At 38.1% G+C, this 26,138-nt stretch overlaps 2 protein-coding genes across 2 annotated transcripts; both read right to left on the reverse strand.

The window, feature by feature from the left end:
* Positions 1-402: 402 nt before the first annotated feature.
* Positions 403-6,887, reverse strand: LOC139116443 (aqualysin-1-like). Its single transcript, XM_070679073.1, has 10 exons — positions 6,754-6,887; positions 5,624-5,749; positions 4,884-5,024; positions 4,319-4,442; positions 3,758-3,864; positions 3,259-3,400; positions 2,431-2,615; positions 2,057-2,228; positions 1,142-1,273; positions 403-544 (listed from the first exon to the last, which is right to left on the reverse strand). Exons 2-10 carry the CDS (start codon positions 5,738-5,740, stop codon positions 537-539), a joined length of 1,128 nt encoding a protein of 375 aa, XP_070535174.1. The 5' UTR covers positions 5,741-5,749; positions 6,754-6,887; the 3' UTR covers positions 403-536.
* An 8,897-nt stretch (positions 6,888-15,784) lies between these two features.
* LOC139115242 (aqualysin-1-like) lies at positions 15,785-21,282 on the reverse strand. Its single transcript, XM_070677216.1, has 10 exons — positions 21,140-21,282; positions 20,303-20,428; positions 19,602-19,742; positions 19,080-19,203; positions 18,723-18,829; positions 18,152-18,293; positions 17,758-17,942; positions 17,062-17,233; positions 16,179-16,310; positions 15,785-15,915 (listed from the first exon to the last, which is right to left on the reverse strand). The coding sequence occupies exons 2-10, from the start codon at positions 20,417-20,419 to the stop codon at positions 15,908-15,910; spliced, it is 1,128 nt and encodes a 375-aa protein (XP_070533317.1). The 5' UTR covers positions 20,420-20,428; positions 21,140-21,282; the 3' UTR covers positions 15,785-15,907.
* Between the last annotated feature and the right edge of the window lie 4,856 nt (positions 21,283-26,138).

The raw sequence follows: 26,138 nt of genomic DNA on the forward strand, positions 1-26,138 counted from the left end.
AACTCGCACAGGTGTAGTTCCCATGACCGTTTTACTTTGAGTCTCCGTGTGAAAAATTAAATGTTCGACATTCACAGTTTTAAAGTCAAGATGACACAAGCAGAAGCCTTGAACTTGAAATAATTGTAAGACTGGGGAAGTACGTCATTCTATTTCGAGACGTTTTGTTGCCTCGCACAGAGAGAGAGAGAGAGAGAGAGAGAGAGAGAGAGAGAGAGAGAGAGAGAGAGAGAGAGAGAGAGAGAGACAGAGAGAGACAGAGACAGTGACAGAGAGACAGAGAGACAGAGAGAGAGAATACATAACTTTAGTAATGTCAGTAAGACTATTGTCAACATAGTAACATAACGTTAGCATAAATATTTACTCGCACCAAGGTTCAATGTACGACATGACACAGTGTTTTAGTTACAACACGTTGTGCACTTTATTCGAACTTCAAGATAATTACATTCTTAAAATAATCTATCATGATTCTACCGTATGCCATCACAAGCACAGTGTGCCAACGGTGTCTTTCCCGCTGCTGTTCCTTATTAGTTACCTGTCAATCGATAGAAAGCAAAAACATACTTGTTTAATCCAGACTACGTTTAATCTTAGTGTTGTAAAAAGTATACTTTTTAATGTTAAAGTTGCGACAGTCATTAATTATCAACATTCCGACCAGTAATCATAGGTGACTCGCGCACAGAGAAATTTTTAATTAACACGTCCACAATCTTGGAGGTCTGTAGTTGGTAATTTAAAGGGACATAAGCTGTAACTTGTGGCAAGTTTTTCAGTATTCTGCTTTTGTATATTTGTATACTGCTTTTGTATATTTGTATACCGTGTCTGACCATAATCCGTTTGTCATGCTGAAATTTCGAGTATTCTTTTTGTCAACACAGCTTGTATGTGTGTAGTGATCATTGTTTACAAATGAATTCTAGTCCGGACTTGAATACAATATTCAACAATGGAGATGATACTAATATAGGTTGTGTTGATATGCTAAATACTTGGCATTAAATTACAGTTAAGGGATTCAATGCAGAAAGTACAGGGAAACCACAAAACAAAAGTTCTGAAAAAATAGCCAAAAGATACGGCTTATATGGAGCTTTAAGCTGTGCAAAATAAACTGCAAGTTATTTACCGATGTAGAGCAGAGCGTTGATTGATCCCTGTACGTCGCTGATTTTGTCCATTGAAGCAAGACTCAGAAGCTCCGTCTCTACGTCATCTGGGGAGCTGTTTGGACTGGCTCCATATAAAACAGCACAGGCACCTAAGAAGAAAAGACAAGCGTGCACCATGTAAGTAAGATCGTTACACCAGATAGACAGATTTACAGTGGTTGTTGTTATCCGACTAAGCAAAACAGCTCGTTCAATGGGAACGTTTTATGTTACTGAATTGTGTTATTAACCAGTTTTGTTTCAGAGCATACTGACAGAATTGCCATGTGTCAAAAATCAAATATTTCTTTATCCAGGTTGTTCGTGTGTCCAAAGGAATACAAAACGTAATCCATGCGCCCCGAAAGTTCACTTTCTAGCAAAAATACGATTTTCCATGCATCGGGAAGTTATTGTACAACTTGAATAAATTGGTAACGAAAATGGCGACTTGCGGCTTAAATTGGTAATAAACATCGAGATTTTAAGTTACTAAAATAATGTGGCATAGTAAAGACAAAGTTTTGCTCAAACTTTCGTAGAGCAAACTTTCAACCATTCTCGAGTCAAAATAATGAATAAAAAGGGGGGGGGGGGGTAATCGTGCAAATTTTGGTGCTAGAGAAACAATTTACCCAAGATTTACCGATATTGAAAGTCAAAATGGCCGCCGTGGTGTTAACTCTATGGGGTAACATAAAATTCCGGGTTTTCACAAAACTGTACTCAATAAACATCCAAATGAGCCCCAACAAGTGGTAAGCGAACAAAATATCAATAAAGTTTTGAGTCGGAATTCCTGTTCCCGAATATACCTTAGCGGCATCCTCGGCAAAGCAGCAGTCTGAGAAGATAATACTGTACTACTTTACTATGAACACTTCTCTACTTACCAGCAACATGTGGACAGGCCATGGATGTACCGCTGATGGTTCTTGTTGAGTCAGTACCAGTCCACCAACAACTGGTGATGGAAGTACCGGGAGCAAAGATGTCCACACAGTCACCGTAGTTGGAGAAGGATGAACGTCTGTCGTTGATGTCAGTGGCACCGACTGTGATGGCCTGTTAAATAGGAGTATCGAAGCTATGTCATGAGTTCTGGTAATTCTCAAATATGAAAAGACTTTTGAAGATGTGTTGTTTCATCTCACATTTTGGTCATAAGATCTAAAATGTACTGTACATGATTTTCGATATGTGCGGAGAACAGCAAAGAATAAATGAAAATGTTCGAATCAGTTTCAAATACAACTAATGGACTTACAGAGGCGGCCCTTGCGGGAGACTGGTTGCAGGCGTCAGAATTGTCGTTGCCGGCGGAGACGACGACAATGAAACCGGCAGATTTGAGAGTGTTCACGGCACGGTCCATAATAAATGACGTTCCGCCACCAAGGGACATTGAGGCAACACCGGGTAAGCTACCACCAGTGGCAACATTGTCCATACCTGTAAAAATTCAATTTAAAGGTAGAATGCGCCTCGAAACAGATATTCGGACTCTAAAATTTTACTTTCCTGCTCGTGGTATACTGTCACCTGTTCCAATTTTGCCACAGTTACCATGGAAAGAGAAAATCTAACCAATCACAGATTTTAAACGGGTAGCCGCTTTTTACAAACAGCCCCCTCACACGGGCATTTTGAATATCAAGGAACGCCCCCTTTGACCATATATCGGCATATTTAGATTACAGGCGAGTAAAAATTTTAAGAGTCCTAAACGTTATTTTTCCCATAGAGTTGACACAGGGATGCAGCCATTTTGAATTTCAAATGTCGGGAAAAGTCAGGTAATTTGTTTCCCTAGTACCAACATTTGCAAGGTTTTTACCCTACCCCTGAGTTTTTTTGGTATGGTAAGAGAACGGTGAAAGTTTCATTGACAAAAGTTTGAGCACATTTTAACTCATTCACTTTCTATATAGGCGCGTACTACCTTAAGGTTACACGTATTGTTGTATTGTTGAAAAGAAGTAATCGTTTGCCACCGTACAGCAAATAAAAATAGTCATGATGTCGGAAATGTAGACAATGTATAATTTCTGTCTGTTGCCAAAATAGACTTGTTGTATATATTTTGTTGACTTACCAGCTACAACGCCACTTGTTGAACCTGAACCAGAGCATCCTAGGACACGTACGGCCCACAGGTTGGCGGATTTTGCGACACCCCAGGTTGCACCACCAACTGTACCTGCGCAGTGAGACCCATGTCCGTTGCAGTCGCTTCCCTGTGGAGAAACAATGCTTGTTTTAAAAACATGCTTCAAAAGAGATAAAAGCACTATATTTTGAGGGGGGGAAATGTGATTGCTTGTATTCCCTCCAACAACTTTTTTATTGTTCCGTCAAAATTATAAAGTTACCAATTTAAAATACTGTGTTGGCAATTGAACAGTGACCAGTATAAGTACATTTACGTATTGACAGATTGCACAGTGGATATTTCAACGTGATTGTAGGAAGATATCAGGACGATATATTTCAGAAGACACAAATTAGTAAATGCATATTTATACAAAAGACAGTATCAGTGACGCCTTAAAGTCATGAAACGTAAAGCAAAATTAAAAAGCGAACACACTTACACCGGTGCCGATTTGATCGTCGAAGTACTTAGCTCTGCCGGCAAAATCGTCGTGGTCGTAGTTGATACCAGTGTCGATGACGTATACGTTGGCACCAGAACCAGTACCTGTAAACGGCGTAAAATACAAGTAATAATGTGAACCATTCTACGTAGAATCTGATAGGACCAACAAGGTCCGATAGTGATCATCTTCTTTTCAAAGTGTACCGTAAAAGTTACGCTCAAAATCTTTTTTCAAAGTCCAGTGCCTGGAATCCCTATAATACGAATAAACAGCTTTGAATGGACATGCATGTGTCGTCGAATTTTGTCGTCTTCGGTGAATACTTTAGAAAACTCAATCATATCTGTGAAGAACCTACCCATAAAATAGCAACTACACGACAACTCGAGTTCACGTTGAACAATGTGTACTATAATTTATGATTTATAGGGCTAGAGATAACTGGTCACACGGTGCTAGATTAGAATAATTACTCAAAATGGCGGAAATATTCCGGGAGGGTTCAAAGAAGAAATCAGATTCATAAACATCAATGATTTTCGAACAGCTATCTACCTCTTGGGGTGAAGGAATCATCCAATGGGAGATCAGCTTGGTCGACACGGTCAAGACCCCAGGTTTCATCGGCTCTGTAGATTTGTTCCTCCTCAATGAATTCAACTTCTTCCAAAGTACGAAGCTTTCATGAGGGAAAAAGAGCAATCATTATGAAAATACAATCCTGCAGCTTAAATTAGAAAATCTCTGTATAGTGTCGAAATTCTTGGATAAAGTTTGAACTGGATGACTTTGTAGGTGTCGGGCGTCCGCTGTAACGTATCACATCAACGTATCACGAAGGCAATGGTCGTACCTCATACACATTATTTTCATGAAAGAAGTTAGAATAAGGTTTGGGCAGCTGCTGTTTACGGTATAGATAATTGGTTAAGTTAAGAGGTATTTGTTAGAATTCAGTTACGCATGATTTATCAACTCTCTAAAAGTTGATATTTGTCAGAGTTTTGCATTGGATGACGACTTCTAGCATTCATTGATGTCAACACACTTCTCTTCTTCGTTTTTTGTCATTATTTTGAAATAAAATGTGATTTCTATGATCCTATTAAGGAATACTCACCCAATTGACGATCACTTCTGGCAAATCAGCGGCGAATCCGTTAATGACCTTCTTGAACTGACGATGGACGATGCCGTCAAGTCTCTTGGCATTCAGAACAATCTGCATTTGGTCGATGATATCTGCCTTGCTGACACCATCCTGACAATGAATTATAACCAAAATGTTTGGCGTGACATGAGGGCTGCACACGACAATTTTTAATGATAAAACATTTCATTATAATTTTGGCTATTTATGTCAATTTAAGTGTACTTGCAACTGATTTGAAAGAAGATCACCAAAGAGTACGCATACTTAATCTGAAACTTGATGAAACTATAACATCTTTTCATTAAATCCAATGATAATTAGAAAGAGAGGTTGTCTTTCTCGGCATCAAAATCAGCAAAAATGAGAGATTTAAACTTGTAATGGTGTAACAAAGTTACCCATTAGATTGTCTACTCCAAAGATCAACCTCCAGATTTGTCGCTGTTCGAGACCCTGATGACAACTAAAGGTCGTGGTGAGGTCGAAAGATACGTACAAATATAAATTTAGCCGTAGGAGAAAGGAATTTTCTTTACCCTATAGAGACAATATTGTTTGGCAATAAGGTAATATGAAAAGATACGGTAATGTGTAATGTAAGAGGTTATCGTTTGATGTTGCAAGATAATGTTAAGAACAATCTTTTTTACAAGGAACTGTCAAAAATCAGAAAGTCCCTCGCTCGATGCGTTGTGCTGTACACTTACATGAAGACTGACGATGTACTTGTTGGGGATAACTGCGCCCTCCTTGGCCTTGTACAGAGGAGCCAGATAGGCTGATGCGCAGGCGCAAAGAGCGAGAGCCAATACAAAGCGGTACATGGTGAGTTTCTGCGGATACAAAAATAACGACCATCGTAAATCAACCAAAATTCTTGGGAAGCACGTTTCATGAAATAATAATATTATGCTTGGGGAATTATACTCAAGTAGTTGGGGTTTTTTCATATAACTAAGAGAAGGATAAAACACAAGTGTTACAGTTTGCCTTCAAGTTTGTTGGCAAAATTAAAATAGTCATATACATTTTACACTTGGGGTAGAGCACAACCCGTATCAGCCTATGCCATTGATAGCAATACAAGAACAATGTAATATTGTGATTTTCTTGAAAAAGTTGAAGAAGGTTTGTTGAGAGAAGTTATTTTGAAAAACATTCAATATGGTATCAGTATTCTGTAAATCTCAAGATATCGTGGCATGGTTATTTCAATTCTAAAGAACACGTGAAAATGCTGAGTCGGCGGTTGTTCTTAATCCTTTTGTTAAATATCAATATTGTGTATCTTCATAACTCAGTCAGCTACTGTCTTGTGTCACGGTCTGCATACAAATGAAATTCATAAATGGAGGAATTTTAAAAAAATCTACATTGAAAGGAAATGGCAATATTTTAATCTTAAACAGCTCCCGCATTTTTGATGACTGAAAGTTGTATGGTGAGGTGTATAAAATGAAAAAGCTCTTCCATGCCATATGTACCTAAAACACCAGATGGATGATTGAATACAAATCTTTTTTATCACATTTCTTACTTACTCACTGCAACATTTTACATGACCTCTTATTTTAAAGAAAATGGCGATTCCCTACTGTTGATTAATCCTTCATCTTAAAATTTTCATATACTGTACAGTGGAGTATCAAGAAACTGGACAGTTCTTGAATTCCAACAACGTTTTCCATTGGAAGCTTTGTTCGGCGCAAAATCGGCCCGACCCAAGGGAGTGCCGTCGACCTAGCATACTCACATTTCCGAGAACAGAACTCATGAATAGTACATGTACATATGCATTCAATGGTGTTCAAACCAACAAAAAACCCAGTAACATTACCTTAGGTAAGGTCTCTTCTCACTTCAGGAACGTTGAATGAATAGGTCGTCAAATGGGATTCTACCCCTACTAATACTTCGCCTTATCGTAATCCTTTCCGCGGTTAGGAGCGCTGGTTCACGTGACTGTTCTGTCGTAACTCCAGCTGGTTGTCTCCCACCTTAAGTTTGCGTTATGAAAGTATGCATAAATGCTTTATGCAATTGGCAAATAGTTGTTGGGTCACCATATTCAGTGTTTTGCAATCGTTTTTAGTAACACGTTTCTCTTTATGCAGTTTTACTCGTTGCAGTGCAAAGCATTGTCAAACATTTCACAAAAAGGTGCCGATAAATGGAAAATTCCATTCTATGGAGGAATGGGCTCCACTGTTGGTGATGCTTTTACCAGCGGGATACTGAGGGAACAGAAGCCACTAAAAACATGTCTATATACGTTCAATGTTGAACTAAGTTGGTCATAACTTGCTCGAGGAAACTAAACGTTACTGTCTTTCATACGCAAAAATATTTAATAATAGCTTTATTGCTTGTCTGTGCTGTGCAGCGTTGCGTACACAATGACCAGGTAACGTGACTTTTGACTTATAATTTTTGGATTACGGATGGGCAGGTAAAATTTCTTAGAGATGTAAACACGACAATATTTGTTGTATAAGTCACGACAGTTTCTTAACCCCGAATAAAATGTTTGCATATATAGTCATTCACAGCACTAATGAAAGTTAAGTTGCTCTTATAGTCTTAAGGTGGTAAACGCCTCAAAAGTGAAAGGTTAAAACTTTAGCTCAAACTTTCCTCGATGAAACTTTCAATCATACTAGTACCAAAGCAAAAATAACAAAAAACAGGGGTCACGTTGCAAAGTGCGGTACTATTACGTGGCATTTTTAGCTCACGTTTTCACACATGTGAGCTAATGTCATAGCGATATCTGTCTGTCTGTCCGCGCGTGTGTGTTTCAGTGAATGGGTCTGTCTGTCTGTCTGTCTCTCTGTCTGTCTGTCTCTCTGTCTGTCTGTTTACCCGATAACTCAAAAACGCCTAAACAGATTCAAGTCAGATTTAATATATAGACAGGTACCATATGCTAATTGTAAGAACTAATTAGATTTTGGTTATTGTGGCTTGCATATTAATGAAGTTATTATTTTTTTTCATATAATGGTTTCTCCATGGAGACAGTAATGACAGTGTCGACATATATCAAGAAATACTGCACAAAATATTATGAATTTTTTCACAGATGACAATCTCAGAACATTATGATGATACTGTGTCATGTCAATTATCTGCTCATTTGCATACTTTATGAAGTTTTGTAATTATTGACATAACTCTGAAATTCACGCACCAAATTTGATGAAATCTGCTGCAGATACTGATCTGACAGATATCTGACTGTGTGGTAAATAGTAGTGTGAAGTTAATTAAGGGTTCATTTACATTATTAATGAACTTTGTAATTAGGTGTATAACTCTAAAATTACTGCACCAAATTTGGTGAAACCTGCTACAGATATTGATGTGATAAATATCTAATTGTGCTATGAAACATTGAGCAGTGTCAAGTTAATAAAGGATTCATCTGCATATTTAATGAACGTTGTAATAAGTGATATTTCTCCAAAATTACAGCATTAAATTTGATGAAACGTGCTACATATGTTGATCTGATAGATATCTAATTGTCCCATGAAGCATTGAGCAGTGTCAAGTTAATAAACAGCTCATTTGCATAATAAATGAAGTTTTGTAATTACAGTCATTTAAAGGGGAAGTTCACCAAGGATGATTTTTACATATGTGGTAGCTCTGTGGTCATTTACCGAGAAAAGCTATTTTCACCATTTATAACACGCCCGATTTTTTACGAAAATGATAAAAATAGTACATGAAGTTGCCAATGTAATTTGAATCATTGGAAAAAGCTCCAAGCTCGGAGCTTCCCTCATGTGATATCGAAGGGACCATGGTCGGACGGGTATGGCCCCCACATTGTCCACTCACAATTAAACATTAGTAAACAGCAACACAAAATCTGACAGTGGACAGTTTATTATAAGTGATGCATCGTTTATGAAAGGATACTCAGTACCAACAAAAGTTATGTAAATACGCACACCCTAGTTTAAGCATGGGTGAGTGGACAATGCCATACCCATGGGAAAATGGTGCCTTCCATATCACATTATGCAAGCTCCAAGCTTAGCGCTTTTTTCCCATGATTCAAATTACATGGGCAACTTCCTGTACTATTTCTATCGGTTTTTGTAAAAATCGTGCAAGTTATAAATGGCGAAAATAGCTTTTCTGGGGTCAGTGACCACAAAGCTAGCACATATGTAAAAATCATCCTAGGTGAACTTCCCCTTTAACTCTTAGAGTACTGTGCGAAAGTTGATGAAACCTGCTACATATAACGATATAACAGATATCTGATTGTTCTGTGAAGCGTACTACTATTAATGAACCTGTTGTAAAATACGTGAGCACATTCAGTTCATATCTGGTTCAATATTCGAATTTCAAAATGGCTGCCATCTCTGTGTTAATTTCAAAATGGCCGCCATCTCTGTGTTAACTCTATGGGGAAAAATTAAATTTTCTACTCGCGAAAAACAAAGACCGTCAAAATTTGTCTTACTCCAAAAACTTCAAAATGAGGCCGCAGAAATGATAGATCAGAAAAGAATTGTAAAAATTAGGGAGTCCGAATATCTGCCTTGTACCTTAAACTTTTAGCTTCCGACCTGAGAAAATACGAATATGATATTGCAATATAACCATAATGCAATAATTAAGTGTAATTTTTCATGAATCTCTAAAGTTTGCATTAAGTTTTTTTTTTTGCTGCTAGACATTAAAATATGTATGGCATGATTTCGTTGTTTCAAATTTCAGAGGAAAATTGATGAGTTTAGGAATATAATTATTTCCAGGCAAAGAGACATATGACGAAAGGACAAACACCTCTATTAGTATAGTTGTGAAGGACTCCAAAGCTAATTTCTTACTTGCAAATTTAATTGAAATTTTGCATACAATATCTGAAGACACTCAATACCTACATTTCTTCTCATTATTGAGAAGAAAGTAAATTGCTCGTTTTGGTGTTGAAGTTTACCTGCCGACTTAGTCTTTACCGTACTACCTTTAGTGATCAATTCCATATGAAAAGGGGAAAAATGTCTATTTTCACAAAAAGAAGATTGTAAACTTTAAATGTCGTTACAGTTTTCAAAACGAGACCATGCAAGCCGAAGTGTAGAACCGATAAGAAAATGTAAAGACTTATTGAGTTCGCAAATCGGTAAGGGTGAGGGGTGGGGGTATTCAGCTTTGAAACTGAACTTCAGACCTACACTGTAGCTCAGTAATCTTAATCTGACAGAGACCTTCTTTAGCAGTAACGGTTCTACTTTGATGATTTAGTAGGTACATACTTGGGCATGTGTTGGTGACTAAATGTCGTTGCGTTCACCCCACTGTAGGAAATGCACCATTTACACGCGATAGAAACTTTACTGGGAGAGATATCGTCTCAGATATTTGAATAAACTAACTTTAGACTCTAATCTTTGCGAAACCGAATTGCAAGCAGTTCAGTGTGAAAAGCTTCTTTGTGGACTTTGATATGGAAACAGCATTGTGACAAGAGTTTTAAAAAGTAAATAGTAATATTACTTTGCTTAGGAGAAAAGACATTTTTTTACCTATGAATACGAGAAAACTTTTTTATAATAGCTATATTTTACCGCACTTGTGGGGAGCATCACCGTTTATGAAAGGGTTGAATGAGATTTAAAACGAGCTATCAGAGTGATGTGTGATGCAAGATGCAATGCTTCAACCGGAGTTATTTAAACAATGCCACTACCGGATAAAATATTTTGTAAGAATACTTATATGGGTTTTAAATATAAACGCAGCAATATATGACAAGTCTTTTCACCGAAATTGATCATAAAAGATTTACAAGATCTAAGATGCAAAAATTATTAGTGGTTCCTGAACAAAGGATTTTTACTGCAGAGCATTTACCGTAAATAGTGCGAAACAGCGGAATAACGTTCATTAGAATCGAATATATAGTAACTAATTCAGTAGTTTCAAATTATTACCTTAAAGTTTATCGGGAATAATTTATACAATTTGAATTTTGATTTTCTTGTCGTTTTTTTTTGTCGTTTAGTGTGTGCGTTCATTTGTCTCTTGTGCACTGGTTCATTTCACTTTTTTCCTATGCATTGTAGTGTGCTAGCTTTGATTGTCATGTTTCATCACAGAGAAACATTGCAACGGGTATTGTTCAAGGCGAGAAGCGGTTAAGTAACCCATCCATGTTCGCCTCGCCTCAGGTTGCTCTCGCCTCTCTTTTCCGAAGAGTAATTTTCGGATTTTCGCCCATTGTTAAGCGAAAGTACGTTCGGCAAAGTTTGTGTTGTTGTTGTCGTGTGGTGCTGAGCGGAATTGACGTGCTGGCGAAAAAGGGAGTGTTTTGAGCTTCAGGAAAGTGAGTTTCACCGTTTTAAAAATTCCTCTCATATTTTTATGAATATATAATGAGTGTGTTTGAACCAAATTTGAAAGTCTTTTATCGATACTGTCTGGTTTTACTCAATGATTTACGGTCAGTCATACCGTCTTTTACACGTGCGTCAAGGAAGGACATGTTTATGAAACTGCTGGCGTGTTATGTTTTGATTGGCGTGAAGCAGTGTTTCTGGCCTGAGAGCTCACAAAGTAACTATGGTTGCTACGCGACTGGCAGTACGATGCCATCTCGTCGTATTTTTCGCATAATCTCGTGTAATTATCAACCACAAACAAAGCCTCCAAAAGTTTAACACCTTTGAAGCTCATTTTAATATGAAAAGCCATAGTCTACCGAGACGACCATGGAACAACAGGCATTTAAGCGTTGCGACTCTGGTTATGTTCATGTAGTTCTGCTTTGTATCAGTTTTTATATTCATCTGAGGGCCCTGGGAAAGATAATCATCTTACTGAAGCTTACCAGGCTACCCTCGTTAAAGCCGCACTTTTCAATCCCAGGTTCTCGCATTAGTGGAGTTCTCCTCCTAGTCAAACACCTGGCCAGTACGATGTTTGATTTCTATAACATTAATTACACAAACTGATCTCAACCTTTTGTCACAATTTGCTAATCCCGCAAACAGAGTTTATGCAAGATTTTGATTGACGGTCGGTTCAAATCGCCAACGGTCATGATTCCCCCACCACAAACGCTTGAATTTCCTAAAAAATTGTCTTCCAGTCGCGTTAGACTTTGAATATAACCACAGAGTTCGGTCGGCAACAACTTCGCGCTGACCGCTTGGCAGTCTGTCTCAGTGTGCGAAATTAAGAGAAAATAGCTTCAGGTCATAAGGACCTGCTCCAAGCCAAAGCTTCAGGTCCTTACGAAAACTGCCGGTCCTCAATAGATGCAGTTGTTAACGACCTGTATTACCATTAAAGTCAGCACTCTCTCCACCAATACTATGCTTTTGAATGTTGTAATCTTTAATATTCCATGTCTTTTATTAATAGAGTCAGCAAGTATTCACTCTAAAGGAATATTATTCACATAATTGCAAAATAGTGTAAGTGAATGATCATGAATCATTCAACTACATGATCTGGAATCTGAAAAGATCACAGCCCTTATCTTCCTCACTGTCATGCGCATGCATTTATCAATTGTACACTACACTAGGGCATGTGATATTGCAATCTACTCAATAAGATTCAATTAATCCAGAACTCGGCAGCACGTGTAGTTTCCAGAACAAAGAAATCAGATCACATTACCCCTGTGTTGAGTAAATTACATTGGCTACCCCTACAGAAACGTATTGAATTTAAGATTCTCTGTATTGTATACAAGATTTTACATGACATGGCCCCTGTATATCTTCAGGAACTATTAACCATTTGCTCTTCTGGTCGTGCCTTACGTTCTTCCGTTCATGGTACAAATATGCTCTATCAACCCATTTGTAATACAGCTTTTTACGGTGACAGGGCTTTTTCCGTTTGTGCTCCACGTTTGTGGAATAGGCTGCCATTTTTATTGCGTTCATGTTGCTCTTTTAGCAGTTTTAAAGCTAATCTTAAAACACATCTTTTTAAACAGTATTTTTAGATCTTTTTAGAACAGTTTTGTACTGCGCTTTGAGATGTTTTTACATGTAAAGCGTTTTTTTTAAAGTAATAAATAGTAAATAAATAGTATTGTGATTGGAAATGTTTGGCGAGCTGGAAATCTTTTCTGAAATTAGCCAACACGAGTGGTAGAAGAGTGAGTGAATAGCTTAATTAGTACCCTGAAAACAGTCATGAGTAAGGGGAGTGTATGAATAAATTTTTTATGTAAACATTGATCACTACATCCTTTTATTATAATGTAAAAAGAAGGGAAAAATAACTGGTTTGTATTTTGATATGACGTATGGATTACTTAAGTTCAACATTTTTCAAAAAATAAATATGCTTAAATGTGGCCTCTGTTGCATTCATGAAGAAACAGATGAAGTTATACTTTTAATCAAAGGACAAGTATCGTAACTTATTCTAGATTGTTTTTTCATACAAGTCTTTTCATTAAAATAGTATACGGTATACATATTAGATAAATTGACATTAAGACAAAAATCTACTACGAGAACAGTGCTGTCGACTAAACATATTTGGTTTTGAAAATGGAGGTATTTTTTAGCTCCATGGTATTGAACTACATATACGCCCGATATAAGGACTAGATACACGACAGCGCAATTGTGCTACCTGCAGTCGACAGTCAAGTTTACGTTTCGCTGCGTTTGTTTGTGGACCGCTAGAACATTTTGCTTGCTCGTTGAACTTCAACCCAAAGTTCACAAGGCCGACTATTGTACATTTTATAAAACAAAGCGGCCTTGTCGTAACAGTTTTGTCGAGTTGCACGATCTGTCTTGTATACTTACTCTCAGAGGCCGAGAGTAGGGCTTCAAATTGTTTCGATGTATACCGTTTTACGACTGGCGTGCAAAACTCACCGTCATCCTGGGCTGTAGCCTAAATGTCGCAAAAATTGCGTCTTTTAAGATTTTACGGTATCATTAATGATCGTGTCGCGATGTTTTTCAGCAGTATCGAGTGTCTGTCAAACTTTTCAGAGTCATTTTAATAACTTTAAGCTTTCAAAGGGAGATGAGACCAGCAATCGCTCAGGCAAAACTTTTCGATCAGAAATTATGCATTCATTTCCGCGAGTGACGTGTGCCGTTCATGTTGTCTGCAATTTCTATACGCTCGATCTCGATAGCAAAATGAGAGCGGCGTTTGTCATGTGTATTTTTCCAATGAAATCTTGCTGCAGCAGCATATTAAGTACTCTATGAACCGTTTATGTTTTGAACGCTTCGATTGAAAATCAAAGTAAAGAAAACTGAGTCAGTTTGATAAAATGAAGGGCTGTATTATGAATTCCGAAAAGTTAAAGTGTGGAACTAGTGAAGTGATGCTAGGTGTAGTCGTCATATAACACCGATATGCTAACATTACCAGGGGTACACTCACTAGACGAGTACTATTATAATATTATATCGCATTGTTGCACCAATCAATCCATTCCATTGCTAGAATCTGCATGCACGGACGTAATTCATACTGATCTGAATATAATTAGCTGCACTGTGCTTTGCGCGCCGATCGCAGGGATTAGACTATTAGTAAATGTAAAATGTCGCAAAATAAAAAAATTACTATGTTGCGACATTGTCAACCCCCCTCCCTGTCTGGCGTACCGTAGCAAATTCCCTACTACCAGGACACGAAGTGCGATCAACCCTGTTGCCCCGCACTCCCTCGGTGGAAAACATAAATAGGTGCATGGCATTCAAGTCTGAATTACATGATTCAAAGTCAGTCATCATCTGCATCTGTTACAGGTCTTGACGGAGAAATTTAATTATTTATTCCAAATTTCAGTCGGTCATAAGGACCGACATGTTGCTGAAAACTTTCGGCCCGACGAGAAATCTCTCGGTCTCGGACCGTCGGACCGACGTTAATTTCGCAACTGGTCTGTCTGTGTTGTTGCGGCCGGGGAAAACTAAAATGTTGCATTTTCTGGAGCGGTGTGCCTGCGTGTTGCCTGTTTGGTGTCCACTTACACAACGAACGCTGCCATAACTTGGTGTCCTTTTAAAGGGAGGCTCCGCCTTTAAATAAGGTTTGATAAAATAAAATCAAAAATAAAATCAAAACAGACTCTTCTCCTTTCGTTGCAATTATCCCTCAAAATAGTCTACAACGCTGACAACAAAACATATACCATTACACTATATAATTAATCGATTATCGAATTAATTGATTATTAATTATTTATCGAATGAGCTCACTTCCCCCTGAGTCTGTGAAGAACAGAAATATGTGAATTCTTGCCGCTTAACCATTTCAATTTTTATTCTTCAACCACTTCATGTTTACGTCGCATAGTCTCAAACTCGGGAAGATAAAAGTATACAAACAAAAAGCACATTCTCCACAGTTCAATTGACGGCAGTAGTTGAAGTGATCAATTTATGTAAATACGTATAAATATTTTTAAACCTGATCAATATAGAGAGCATTTGTCGTTGATTGAATCGCTTTAAAGAGGACTGGTATTTATATCTGAATAGAGCAGTAATATCTTATCATTTTTTCAAAATACGAACTGAAGTACGATGTTACACATTAATAGAATCAGCTATTTATCAGATGGGTGACAAAGAGACAGAGATAAACAAAACGTTCTCATTATTTGTGAGAGGTGAGTAATTTATAATAGGTCCTGAGAGAGAGAGAGAGAGAGAGAGAGAGAGAGAGAGAGAGAGAGAGAGAGAGAGAGAGAGAGAGAGAGAGAGAGAGAGAGAGAGAGAGATGTATGTGTGTTCACCTTATTACACAACTTTGAAAATTAGGATTGTCTACATGACATGATGATGTTGGCATATAATCTTCACTCGCACCCAAGCTCGATTGTACAACACGACACAGTATTTGAGGTACAATACACATTACAATTTATTCTAACTTTAAGATCATTACATTCTACGGATAAATATTATGCCAACATATAACATTTTAAGTACAGGGTGTCTGCAATGCTTTCTCCAGTCTTATTAGTTACCTGTCGGTCGAGAGAGACAAAAAAAAAATTAAGTTACCCAGAGAACACAACCAATCATTCTTAGCATCATAAACCTTATTCGTTTTGATTTTCAAATTCGTGACAATCACTTTCTGACGAGTTATTAATTATCAACATTTCTATCATACTGTTGAACATGATAGCTTTCCTAGTATTCATAAGTGACCGGAGTGCGATGAGGCCACAATCTTTGAGATCTGACGTCGGTAAGTTGAACTCTGATGCTACAGTCAGCTACTTACCGATGTAAAGCATAGCGTTGACGGATCCTTGTACGTCGCTGATCTTGTTCATTGAAGCAAGACTGAGAAGTTGACTCTCGATTTGATTTGGAGAGCTGTTTGGACTAGCTCCCAGCAAAACAGCACAGGCACCTGAAAATGAGAGAATCGTGCACCCTGTTAGTGAGAACGTTACACCTAATAGAGAGATTCGCAGAGTTTCTTTATCATTGTAAGCAAAAGAACTGGATCCATGAAAGGTATTTACTTCTACTGAACAGACAGACTGTGTTGCCATATGTCCAACATCATACGACTCTTGACGTAGATTGTTTGAGTGATAATGCTGTGACCAAGAGACATATTGTGCGTCAACGAATTGAGAATGAAAGCCATGGGTCAAAGTCATCACCAACAGTTATGTTTGCCTTTGCACCACAAATCCTTTGATCAGAAATAAATAATTAAAAGCTTATCAGCGGTAAACATTGATGCATTTGAGCACCTTTGTTCTATTTATAAAGTACTTATAATTTATCACTTATCATTTAAAGATGGTATTTGCCTAGTTTACTTTCAGGAGCAGCAGCCGAAATGTGTCCGTGCTTTGTGTATCTGTGTACTTTTATTCGACAACGCAGTAAACCGTCAAATATTCAGTATTTAGGCTGTCTGAAGTGTCTCCACCAAGTATTAGCTTTAGTTCTTAGTTCAGGCGAATTGGTAAATCTCTATCAAATATATACTACAGCTCCATTCTTCATAGCGCCATAACCAAAACGAACAGTATATAGGAAGCAGTATGTTGAAAATTGTTGCAAGCTGCATCTGTCGAAAAAAATTCGTTTAACTCGCATCTGTCGGTACTAAACTGTTAGGAGAATAGACAATTTTAATTTCTTACCAGCAACATGAGGACAGGCCATGGAGGTACCGCTGATGGTTCTTGTGGAGTCAGTACCGGTCCACCAACAACTGGTGATGGAAGTACCGGGAGCAAAGATGTCCAAACAGTCACCGTAGTTGGAGAAGGATGAACGTCTGTCGTTGATGTCAGTGGCACCGACTGTGATGGCCTGTTAAGATAGAAAGCTATGTCAAATCGACTGTGATGATCTGTTGAGGCATTAGGAGCCTCGAAAGTGAAATATTTAAACTTTTGCTCAAACTTTTCTCAATGAAAATTTCTACCATTCTCTTAGCAAATAAAGAGGTCACAGTGCAAGTTTGGTACTTGAGAAACAAATTGCTTAAAATACCGATATTTGAAATTTAAATGGCCACCATCTCTGTGTCAACTCTATGCGCAGAAATAAAAGTTTCTATTTTCGAAAATCTGAGGCGATGATTATTGCAATTGCTTTCAAATGAGCGCCTACAAGTGGCAGATCAGAAAAGAACTGTAACAATTGGAGTCCAAGTATCTGTCTCTGGCACTACATCACATGTTCTCTGACTTCTCAAACACACAAAGTCCATTGCATCAATCCATATTTTGCTGATTTGATCCAACGTCTCCATGCATTTAGAATTTAAAGGAGAACAATTAAGAATGAACGAAAGTGTTTGAATTCGAATCAGTTTCAATTCATGCACTTACAGAGGCGGCTCTGGCGGGAGAGTAGTTGCAGGCATCGGAATTGTCGTTACCGGCGGCGACGACGACGACGAAGCCGGCAGATTTGAGGGTGTTCACGGCACGGTCCATGACAAGTGACGTTCCGCCACCAAGGGACATGGAGGCAACACCGGGCAAGCTACCACCAGATGCAACATTATCCATACCTGTGAAAATTCAAATTTTACCGTAGTCAAACACCTGTCCACAAACAACATCATATAAAGCAAAGGAAATGAAAAATCTTAGCTAAAAAAGAACGCCTCTGTCATTTTAATGTCCTGTAGTTTGAAAATAAATCATACATGGAAAATAATGAATGACGTTGCCGCTAATTGGCCGTTAAGTGTCAAATAAATGGCGAAGGAAAACTAACCTGAAACAACACCACTTGTTGAGCCTGAGCCAGTGCAGCCGAGAACACGGACGGCCCACAGGTTGGCGGATTTTGCGACACCCCAGGTTGCACCTCCAACTGTACCTGCGCAGTGAGAACCGTGTCCGTTGCAGTCGCTTCCCTGTAACGTCATGTAGAAAGAGTCATTGATATTAAGATGAATAAGAAAAGTTTGAAAAACATGCAGTTAAAGGGACAGGCGGTATTTTAGAAATTTTATGTAATTACTTTGTTCCATATAACATGTTCTTATTAGATTTCTTTAAAATATGTTAAATATAACATATAAGACTTAATCATGCTATGAACAATTTCAAATGCTGCTGTATACCATTGGAATCTAGTCTGGACTAGCATGGATATTATACTAATACAGTTTTAACGTTAAAAACGGCACATTTTGCTTTTCCGAATGACCTTTTGAGGAGAACTGGACAATGTATTTCAGAAGAAGAACAAAATTAAAGGGATTTATACAAAAAGTATCAGCCACTTGAGCTTTGAAGTCCTGAAAAGTAAAGGCAAATTAAAAGGAGCTGTGAGCACTTACGCCGGAACCGATTTGATCGTCGAAGTACTTAGCTCTGCCGCCAAAATCGTTGTGGTCGTAGTTGATACCAGTGTCGATGACGTATACGTTGGTACCGGAGCCAGTGCCTGCAAATCGAGTACAACACCAGTTACGATGGGAATTACTATAAAATGTTCGTTCTATGTATGTATGTACATAGAATTTGATTGGACCAGCAGAATCAGAAAGTAAACATCAGCTTTTCAAAATATACTGCAAAGGTCGTACTCAAAATATGTTTTCAAAGTCCTCTGTATAAATAGTCGCCAATTTAACTTTTTTGTTGTTGTGGGGAGCAAAGTAGCAACCAAACTAATTTTTGAAATAGCTACCTACCTCTTGGGGTGAAGGAATCATCCAATGGCAGATCAGCTTGGTCGACACGGTCAAGACCCCAGGTTTCAGCGGCTCTGTAGATTTGTTCCTCCTCAATGAATTCAACTTCTTCCAAAGTACGAAGCTTTCATGGAGGAAAATAAGAGCTTGAAATGAAATTCGTGCAGCTGAACCTCGACAATTTAGCTTTGTCCTTTGTCTAGATTCTTTTAGCTTATGACGTCATGAATTTCCTGTCGGAACCACGCATGTAATGAATTATCTCGTTGACAATGGTCGAACCTCATGCATCGTTTTCACTCAAGGACTGAGACCAGTATAGACGGTTAATTTTGATCTTGAGAACGATTAGTCGGAATTCAGAGATGCATTTTCTCCGTTACAACAAAATTATATTATCGTGAGATTTCGCATTGTATTGGGACTTATAGGGTTGGAGATACCGTCACACCATCAATTGCTCGTTCTGGTTTTCTTAAAAACGGTGATCAAGGGTTTCTGAATCTTTTGATGGAAACTCACCCAGTTGACGATCACTTCTGGCAAATCAGCGGCGAATCCGTTAATGACCTTCTTGAACTGACGATGGACGATACCGTCAAGTCTCTTGGCATTCAGAACAATCTGCATTTGATCGATGATATCTGCCTTGCTGACACCATCCTGACAATAAATTATAAGCAAAATGTTGGGCTTAATTGGAGGACTACTAACGATAAATTTTGAATGAAACATTACAAAATAATGATATTGATTTGAGTAAAGTTGAGTGCAGTTGCAAAAATTTCATACGGGAGCACCAAAGTGTAGGCATAGTAGAAAATCTGTAAACTAATCATGAAATTCAGAAAAATTGAAACATTAAAATCGGAGAAAAAAGTGAAGAGGTTCACAGCTCTTAAGCGAAACACAGTTTAGATTTTCATTATAGAAATGTTTACTGCTTCGAGCAACTTTCTGATCAAGCGCTGTTTACCATCTTGAAGACTTAATTGTCGAGGCGATATCCAAGGTACTCATAATTAATTTATCTATGGACGGAGGGAATCGTTCAGATACTATTATTATTGTTTGGCAAGAAGGACAATAAAAATAGCGTAGTATAATATGATTATCGTTTGATCCGGTAAAATAATGGTAAAATCTATCTGTAATATCAGGGATTGTTACAAAGCAAAACTTTGTCACAGTCCATTGATTGATGCGTTGTACTGTATACTTACATGAAGACTGACGATGTACTTGTTGGGGAGAACTGCGCCCTCCTTTGCCTTGTACAGAGGAGCCAGATAGGCTGATGCGCAAGCGCAAAGAGCGAGAGCCAATACAAAGCGGTACATGGTGAGTTTCTGCGGATACAACAATAACCACCATAGTAAACCAGCCAACATTCTTGAGAAGCACGTTACAAGAGATATTAGCAACAAGTTTGCAGAATACTGAAGTCATTGTTTTCAGATAAATAAATAAAGAATAAAAGAAATATGGCCGCAAGATGAAAATTGTCATAGGCATTTTACGCTCAGAGCAGAGCGCTCTCGATTGGTCAAGTGTCTGCAAATTTCGCCAACACTCAATACGCACGTTTAGGATATCTACGCCGGTAGGAAATGACAATGCTTGTCTTGGCTATGTCCCTACTTTTTGAAGATTGAATTTAGAAAGTTGACCTTTGAAGGGTGAGATACATTTTAATACGATGTATTTAAAAAAGTGACATGGGTTCAACACAATTTCTAATTATGTTTCTTGCGCTCTCTCTGCTTACTACGAAATGACTGCGCACTTAAAAATACAATGACAATATTTGCCTTTAACCACAGTCCCTCCACCCAAGGACTGTGCGCCTCAACCTTATAATATCCACTGACCTTCGCAGAATTAGTACATCGGTTATTACAAAAGTTAAGTTCTATGTTCTACAACAGAAATTTGTTCGGAGTAAGACGGACCACAGCAAGATAGTCCTATCTTGCTCAAAGTTCGAAGAAGAAAAATTGAAAATGTACAAGTACCTGTACGTTTAAGGTGTGTTCAATAAAATAAAACAGTAACATTACCTTTGGTTTAGTATGATCTCACTTCAGGAACGTTGAATGAATAGATCGACAACTTAGATTCAACCTCTTCTTATACTTCACCTTATCGTAATCCTTTCCGCGGTCCGCAGCTTAAATTCACGTGACTGCCGAAGTTTCTGTTCGCATTGACGTAGTTCCAGCTGCTTGTCTCTCACCCTACGTTTGCGTAATGGAAGTATGCAAAATTACTTCTTAATTTGTATAATTGCCGCGTCATGATGTGTATGGTACAACTCTTTGATGAGTCACCCAGGAAGAGAGTTAACATCATGTTTTGTAAAATGTAGTTTAACTTGTCGCAGTTTAATGAATTGTCTAGCATTTCATCGAGAATAGGGACAACGAGGTGGAGGGGCCTTTGCATAAAGGGATTGATGGAGCATGGCGAATATTGGAAATAATACGGTAATAGCAGAACGCAATGTCACCATTCCTCTATTACTATTGCTATTTTTAATCCTCAGAATAAGGTATTCGTTGTTTTCTGTTCTAATATTTGTTGACATTCAGGCAGAAATGTAGGAAATATTATCCAATTGTAGCGGCTTTCACGAGGCCACTATACCAGATAAGACAGGTGGCTGAGTATTGAATATGTAAATCTTGGTAACGGGACTGTCTCAAAGCACAGAGAAAGATAGACAGAGTGGCAACACTTGCATGCCTTTTGTTCCATGGTCGTCTCGGTAGACTATTGGCTTTTCATATTAAAATGAGCTTCAAAGGTGTTAAACTTTTGGAGGCTTTGTTTGTGGTTGATAATTACACGAGATTATGCGAAAAATACGACGAGATGGCATCGTACTGCCAGTCGCGTAGCAACCATAGTTACTTTGTGAGCTCTCAGGCCAGAAACACTGCTTCACGCCAATCAAAACATAACACGCCAGCAGTTTCATAAACATGTCCTTCCTTGACGCACGTGTAAAAGAGGGTATGACTGACCGTAAACCATTGAGTAAAACCAGACAGTATCGATAAAAGACTTTCAAATTTGGTTCAAACACACTCACTATATATTCATAAAAATATGAGAGGAATTTTTAAAACGGTGAAACTCATTTTCCTGAAGCTCAAAACACTCCCGTTTTCGCCAGCACGTCAATTCTGCTCAGCACCACACGACAACAACAACACAAACTTTGCCGAACATACTTTCGCTTAACAATTGGCGAAAATCCGAAAATTACCGAAGGATTCATGGTCGGCACTCTTCGGAAAAGAGAGGCGAGAGCAACCTGAGGCGAGGCGAAATGGATGGGTTACGTAACCGCTTCACGCCTTAAACAATACCCGTTGCCACTCTATCTATCTTTCTCTATGCTCAAAGTAACCACGTTCAAAGAGGCGTGTGACTATTCTGTAACATAACAACTGAGGGAGGTTTTGTTGTCTTCGCTAATGTTCCGATGACAATATTACATTTGATAGGCTGTGACTCGGTGAAGCTCTCCGTTTAGCGTATTACAGTCACCCTAATTAGAATAAAATGCACATTCAGAACACCGATTCACTTTGTTTGTGTTAGTTAAGGTCTGACTTTTCCAATTCTATTTTAACGAAGAATAAAGCACTTGAAACTTAATTTTAGAATGATAAACTTCATATATTTCACAGACATCAAAAATTCATCAAAAATTCCGCGTTACATCCCTCGTCTTCTTATCAGGAATTACTCGGTTCTATGTAGAGAATACTCTCCCTTGCAATTTACAATATCAACTCTATTTGAACGACCATAGCGACAAATATTTATTGTAATATTCCGACACTTTCTTTGAAATGTACGTTTCCTTACACTTATATCTTCCAAGTTATGAAAGTTACCTGCTGAATAGAAAGAAATATGACCTTTCGTCGCCACCTTTGATTGTAGGATAATCACTGGATATTTTCCCGCTTTATAAGATTTGCTGCCCGCCAATAAATCATTGGCAAGAACCCGCACAGCACATTGCAATTGTTCACTGTCAATTTTAAATGATGGCAAGTTCAAAATATTCGGTAGAATCAGGCTTGTGATACAGACTTGAAACAAACCTACACCTATTGTAGATTAAATTAGAAAAATAATCCGTTGACAGATGTGCCCCGGACCATGCACGTTGAACTTGACTAATTCACACGGTAATTATGTCTTTTACTTTACCATTCTTATCATCTTATCATCTAACGGTTGCATTTTGCGGTTGTGAGTTCACTCGATCGAGTCAGATATGCTCCTATAGTTTGATGACTAACAATCTGACGTCATAATGGAAATAGCTGTGCATGTTGCAACGTTCTCACGATCTAACTTTAATAATGATTTTTAGTACTCAGGTCTTCACACCCCTACATTTTAAAACTGTTTTTGCAGCACATAGCCTGCACTAGTAAGGTATTTACTGCGAGCCTATCTCAGAATAAATGGAAGGTGGGCAAATGGGGAGTTCTTAGTGCAACGATCTTGACGGGACGATGCCAGCAAAGAAAAGAAGACCGATCGTGACCGAAAAAGAGCAACCCGAATCAAAAGCAGATGGACGCACTCCCAAACAAGAACTCGCCCAACACGCCCTCAGTCATCCATTCCACTCTTCTATCCCCTGGTCCCTGACGTATTATTTCGCGAGGGAGCTTCGTCGGCATAATGTTACTAAAGTCGATGAGTCGCTGTTCCATTTTGATTTTTTTTAAACTCCAGTAACTCTCTCTTTAGATGCATTCTCCAGCATTTCTGTTCTTTCCATAAACAATTTCTTGTGCTTTTGCCCAAGTTAAACGCATGGTTTTTAACTTGTAATGTTTGATACTATTATTGTTTTAAACTGAATTAACATTGACATTGAATATTCGTTGTATGCACGATCTAATGATTCGTATTTCAACACACTTTGCTGACAGGAATGATAAAATAAAGTTTTTCCACAGCACAACTGAAAATAAAGATATCGTTAAAGTTGCAGCTGCCGTCCTTTTAATCTATCTGATTCAGTTGGCATGACAACTGTAAACTTCAAAGTGCGTCATTCATGATGTAACGCGATTCCCTGTCGGTACCCCTAAGATCAGACCAAGAAATAGAACACTACCCTCTAACAAGTAAAAAAACGGCGAGGGCAAAAGCACCACTTTTGTCAAACAAGAATATTTCTAATTTCTCAAAGATCATTATCTGTCATTTTAACAGCCATGGCTTATCCTGAAGTGAGAAACTAGCCCACACGTGACACCTGTGGGGTCATTCTGCAATCCTTCGCCCGAGCAATTCTTTTCATATCGGTTTGTCGGCATGTTCAGCACTTGAAGTTTCCACATACAGGCATCAGTGAGTGTGAAATAGCAGTTGACATACTGGATCGAAAAACCTCAAACATCTGCAGTTTATACATCCGGTAAAATAATTTAAATAGTTTAAAGATCACTCTTGTAAGTCAGCAGAAAGTATTGTGTGAATCTAGTGCAGATAGCTAAGCCTTAGAATACGTAATGCATTGCATCGTGCGCGTTGCACGCCCCTCTTTGGAGAAATGTTTCTTTATAATCGTGATTATTTACTACACTCGAATTACTAGTCCTATAATCAGTAGATGTTCACATGGCTTGTTTTCGAGTGCGTTAGTACTTTGTTGGTCATTGAGGTGATATATTCGTCTACATAAATTAGTATCATCATAATCTGATAAGTTCTTCATGATAACTGATAAATGATTTTAAACATTATGCAACAAAAAATTATCACACAGTATCACTTTGCGTGGGTGGGATTTATTTTTATAGGGATGTGTAGGATCAGTAAATATGTCTTCACTTGTTTGACCTTGAAACATTGAACATTTTACGAAGGTCCGGAGACATTATCGAGACGATCGATGTGTTGTGCAATGGTAATCGTGTGGCTAGACAGTCGTGAAGGCGGTGCAACAGGGTGAACCGTTTACAACATCACCGATTTCCCACTTCAACCATGTTAAAACGAATGTCCAAAGTACTCTGTGGAGTCAGTCACCCTGAGTTGCAGGCTTTCAACTTAAGTTAAGTTTCAGTACAATCCCAACTTTTCAGCCTGACACATGCCATCTGATTTGCCACAGTGACAACGTACAGTTTGTTACTCAGGTAAATGATCACAGATCGTATTAAGGTTTAGAATGGACGTGCCTCATATTTTGCAATTCCTTTCTAATCTTGTGGGGGCTCACTTTAACCTCTTTGGGCAAGAAAAATTGTCACTGAAAAAGAAAGTCTAAAACTGTATTTCCGCTATGGAGTTAACACAGTGATAGCGGCCTTTTTGAATTTCAAATATTGCTAAAAGTAATTTGTTTCTCTGGTCCCAAACTTTGCATGGTGATTTTAATTTTTTATTTGGATTAAAGAATGGTTGCAAGTTTCATTATGGAAAGTTTGAACAAAATTTTGAGTCTTACACTTTCGAGGCGAATACCTTAAAGACATTTCATTTGGAAAAAGTGTACTTTTTATCGACAAAAAGTACATAAAGACGGGTGACATACTAACAACAACAACAACAATAACAACAACAACAACACAATGATCATCATCACTGCTGCCCGATATAATACATTTTGTCATTAAAATACTGAACTAAGCCTTCAACTCTAACCCCAGCGACCTTAGGATAACTTGATAGGTTGTGCTTGTAAAATGTCAAGATGTAACATTCTCAGCTATTTTGAAGTGTTTATATAACCTGAAGAATTACTTTTTGAATGTTGTTGATGTGAAGTTACAAGGTACAGTGATGCTCAAATTTTACAGTGCGAACTTTCGTATTTCTCCTTCCGGTCCAGTGTAGTGCGCAAATGTGGAGATAATGGCGTAATTTTTACAAAAGTCGATGGATTGGTTGGAGTAACCGGGGCTAGAGAGTCTCATTTTTTTATTGATATATAAAACAAAGATGATACCTTAGAACATGGACACCGAAAGAAATAAAACTTCTCTGAATGTAGCGATGATCTGTAGCTGCAGT

This window comes from Ptychodera flava, chromosome 17 (assembly GCF_041260155.1).
Source record: "Ptychodera flava strain L36383 chromosome 17, AS_Pfla_20210202, whole genome shotgun sequence".
NCBI classification, from domain to species: domain Eukaryota; kingdom Metazoa; phylum Hemichordata; class Enteropneusta; family Ptychoderidae; genus Ptychodera; species Ptychodera flava.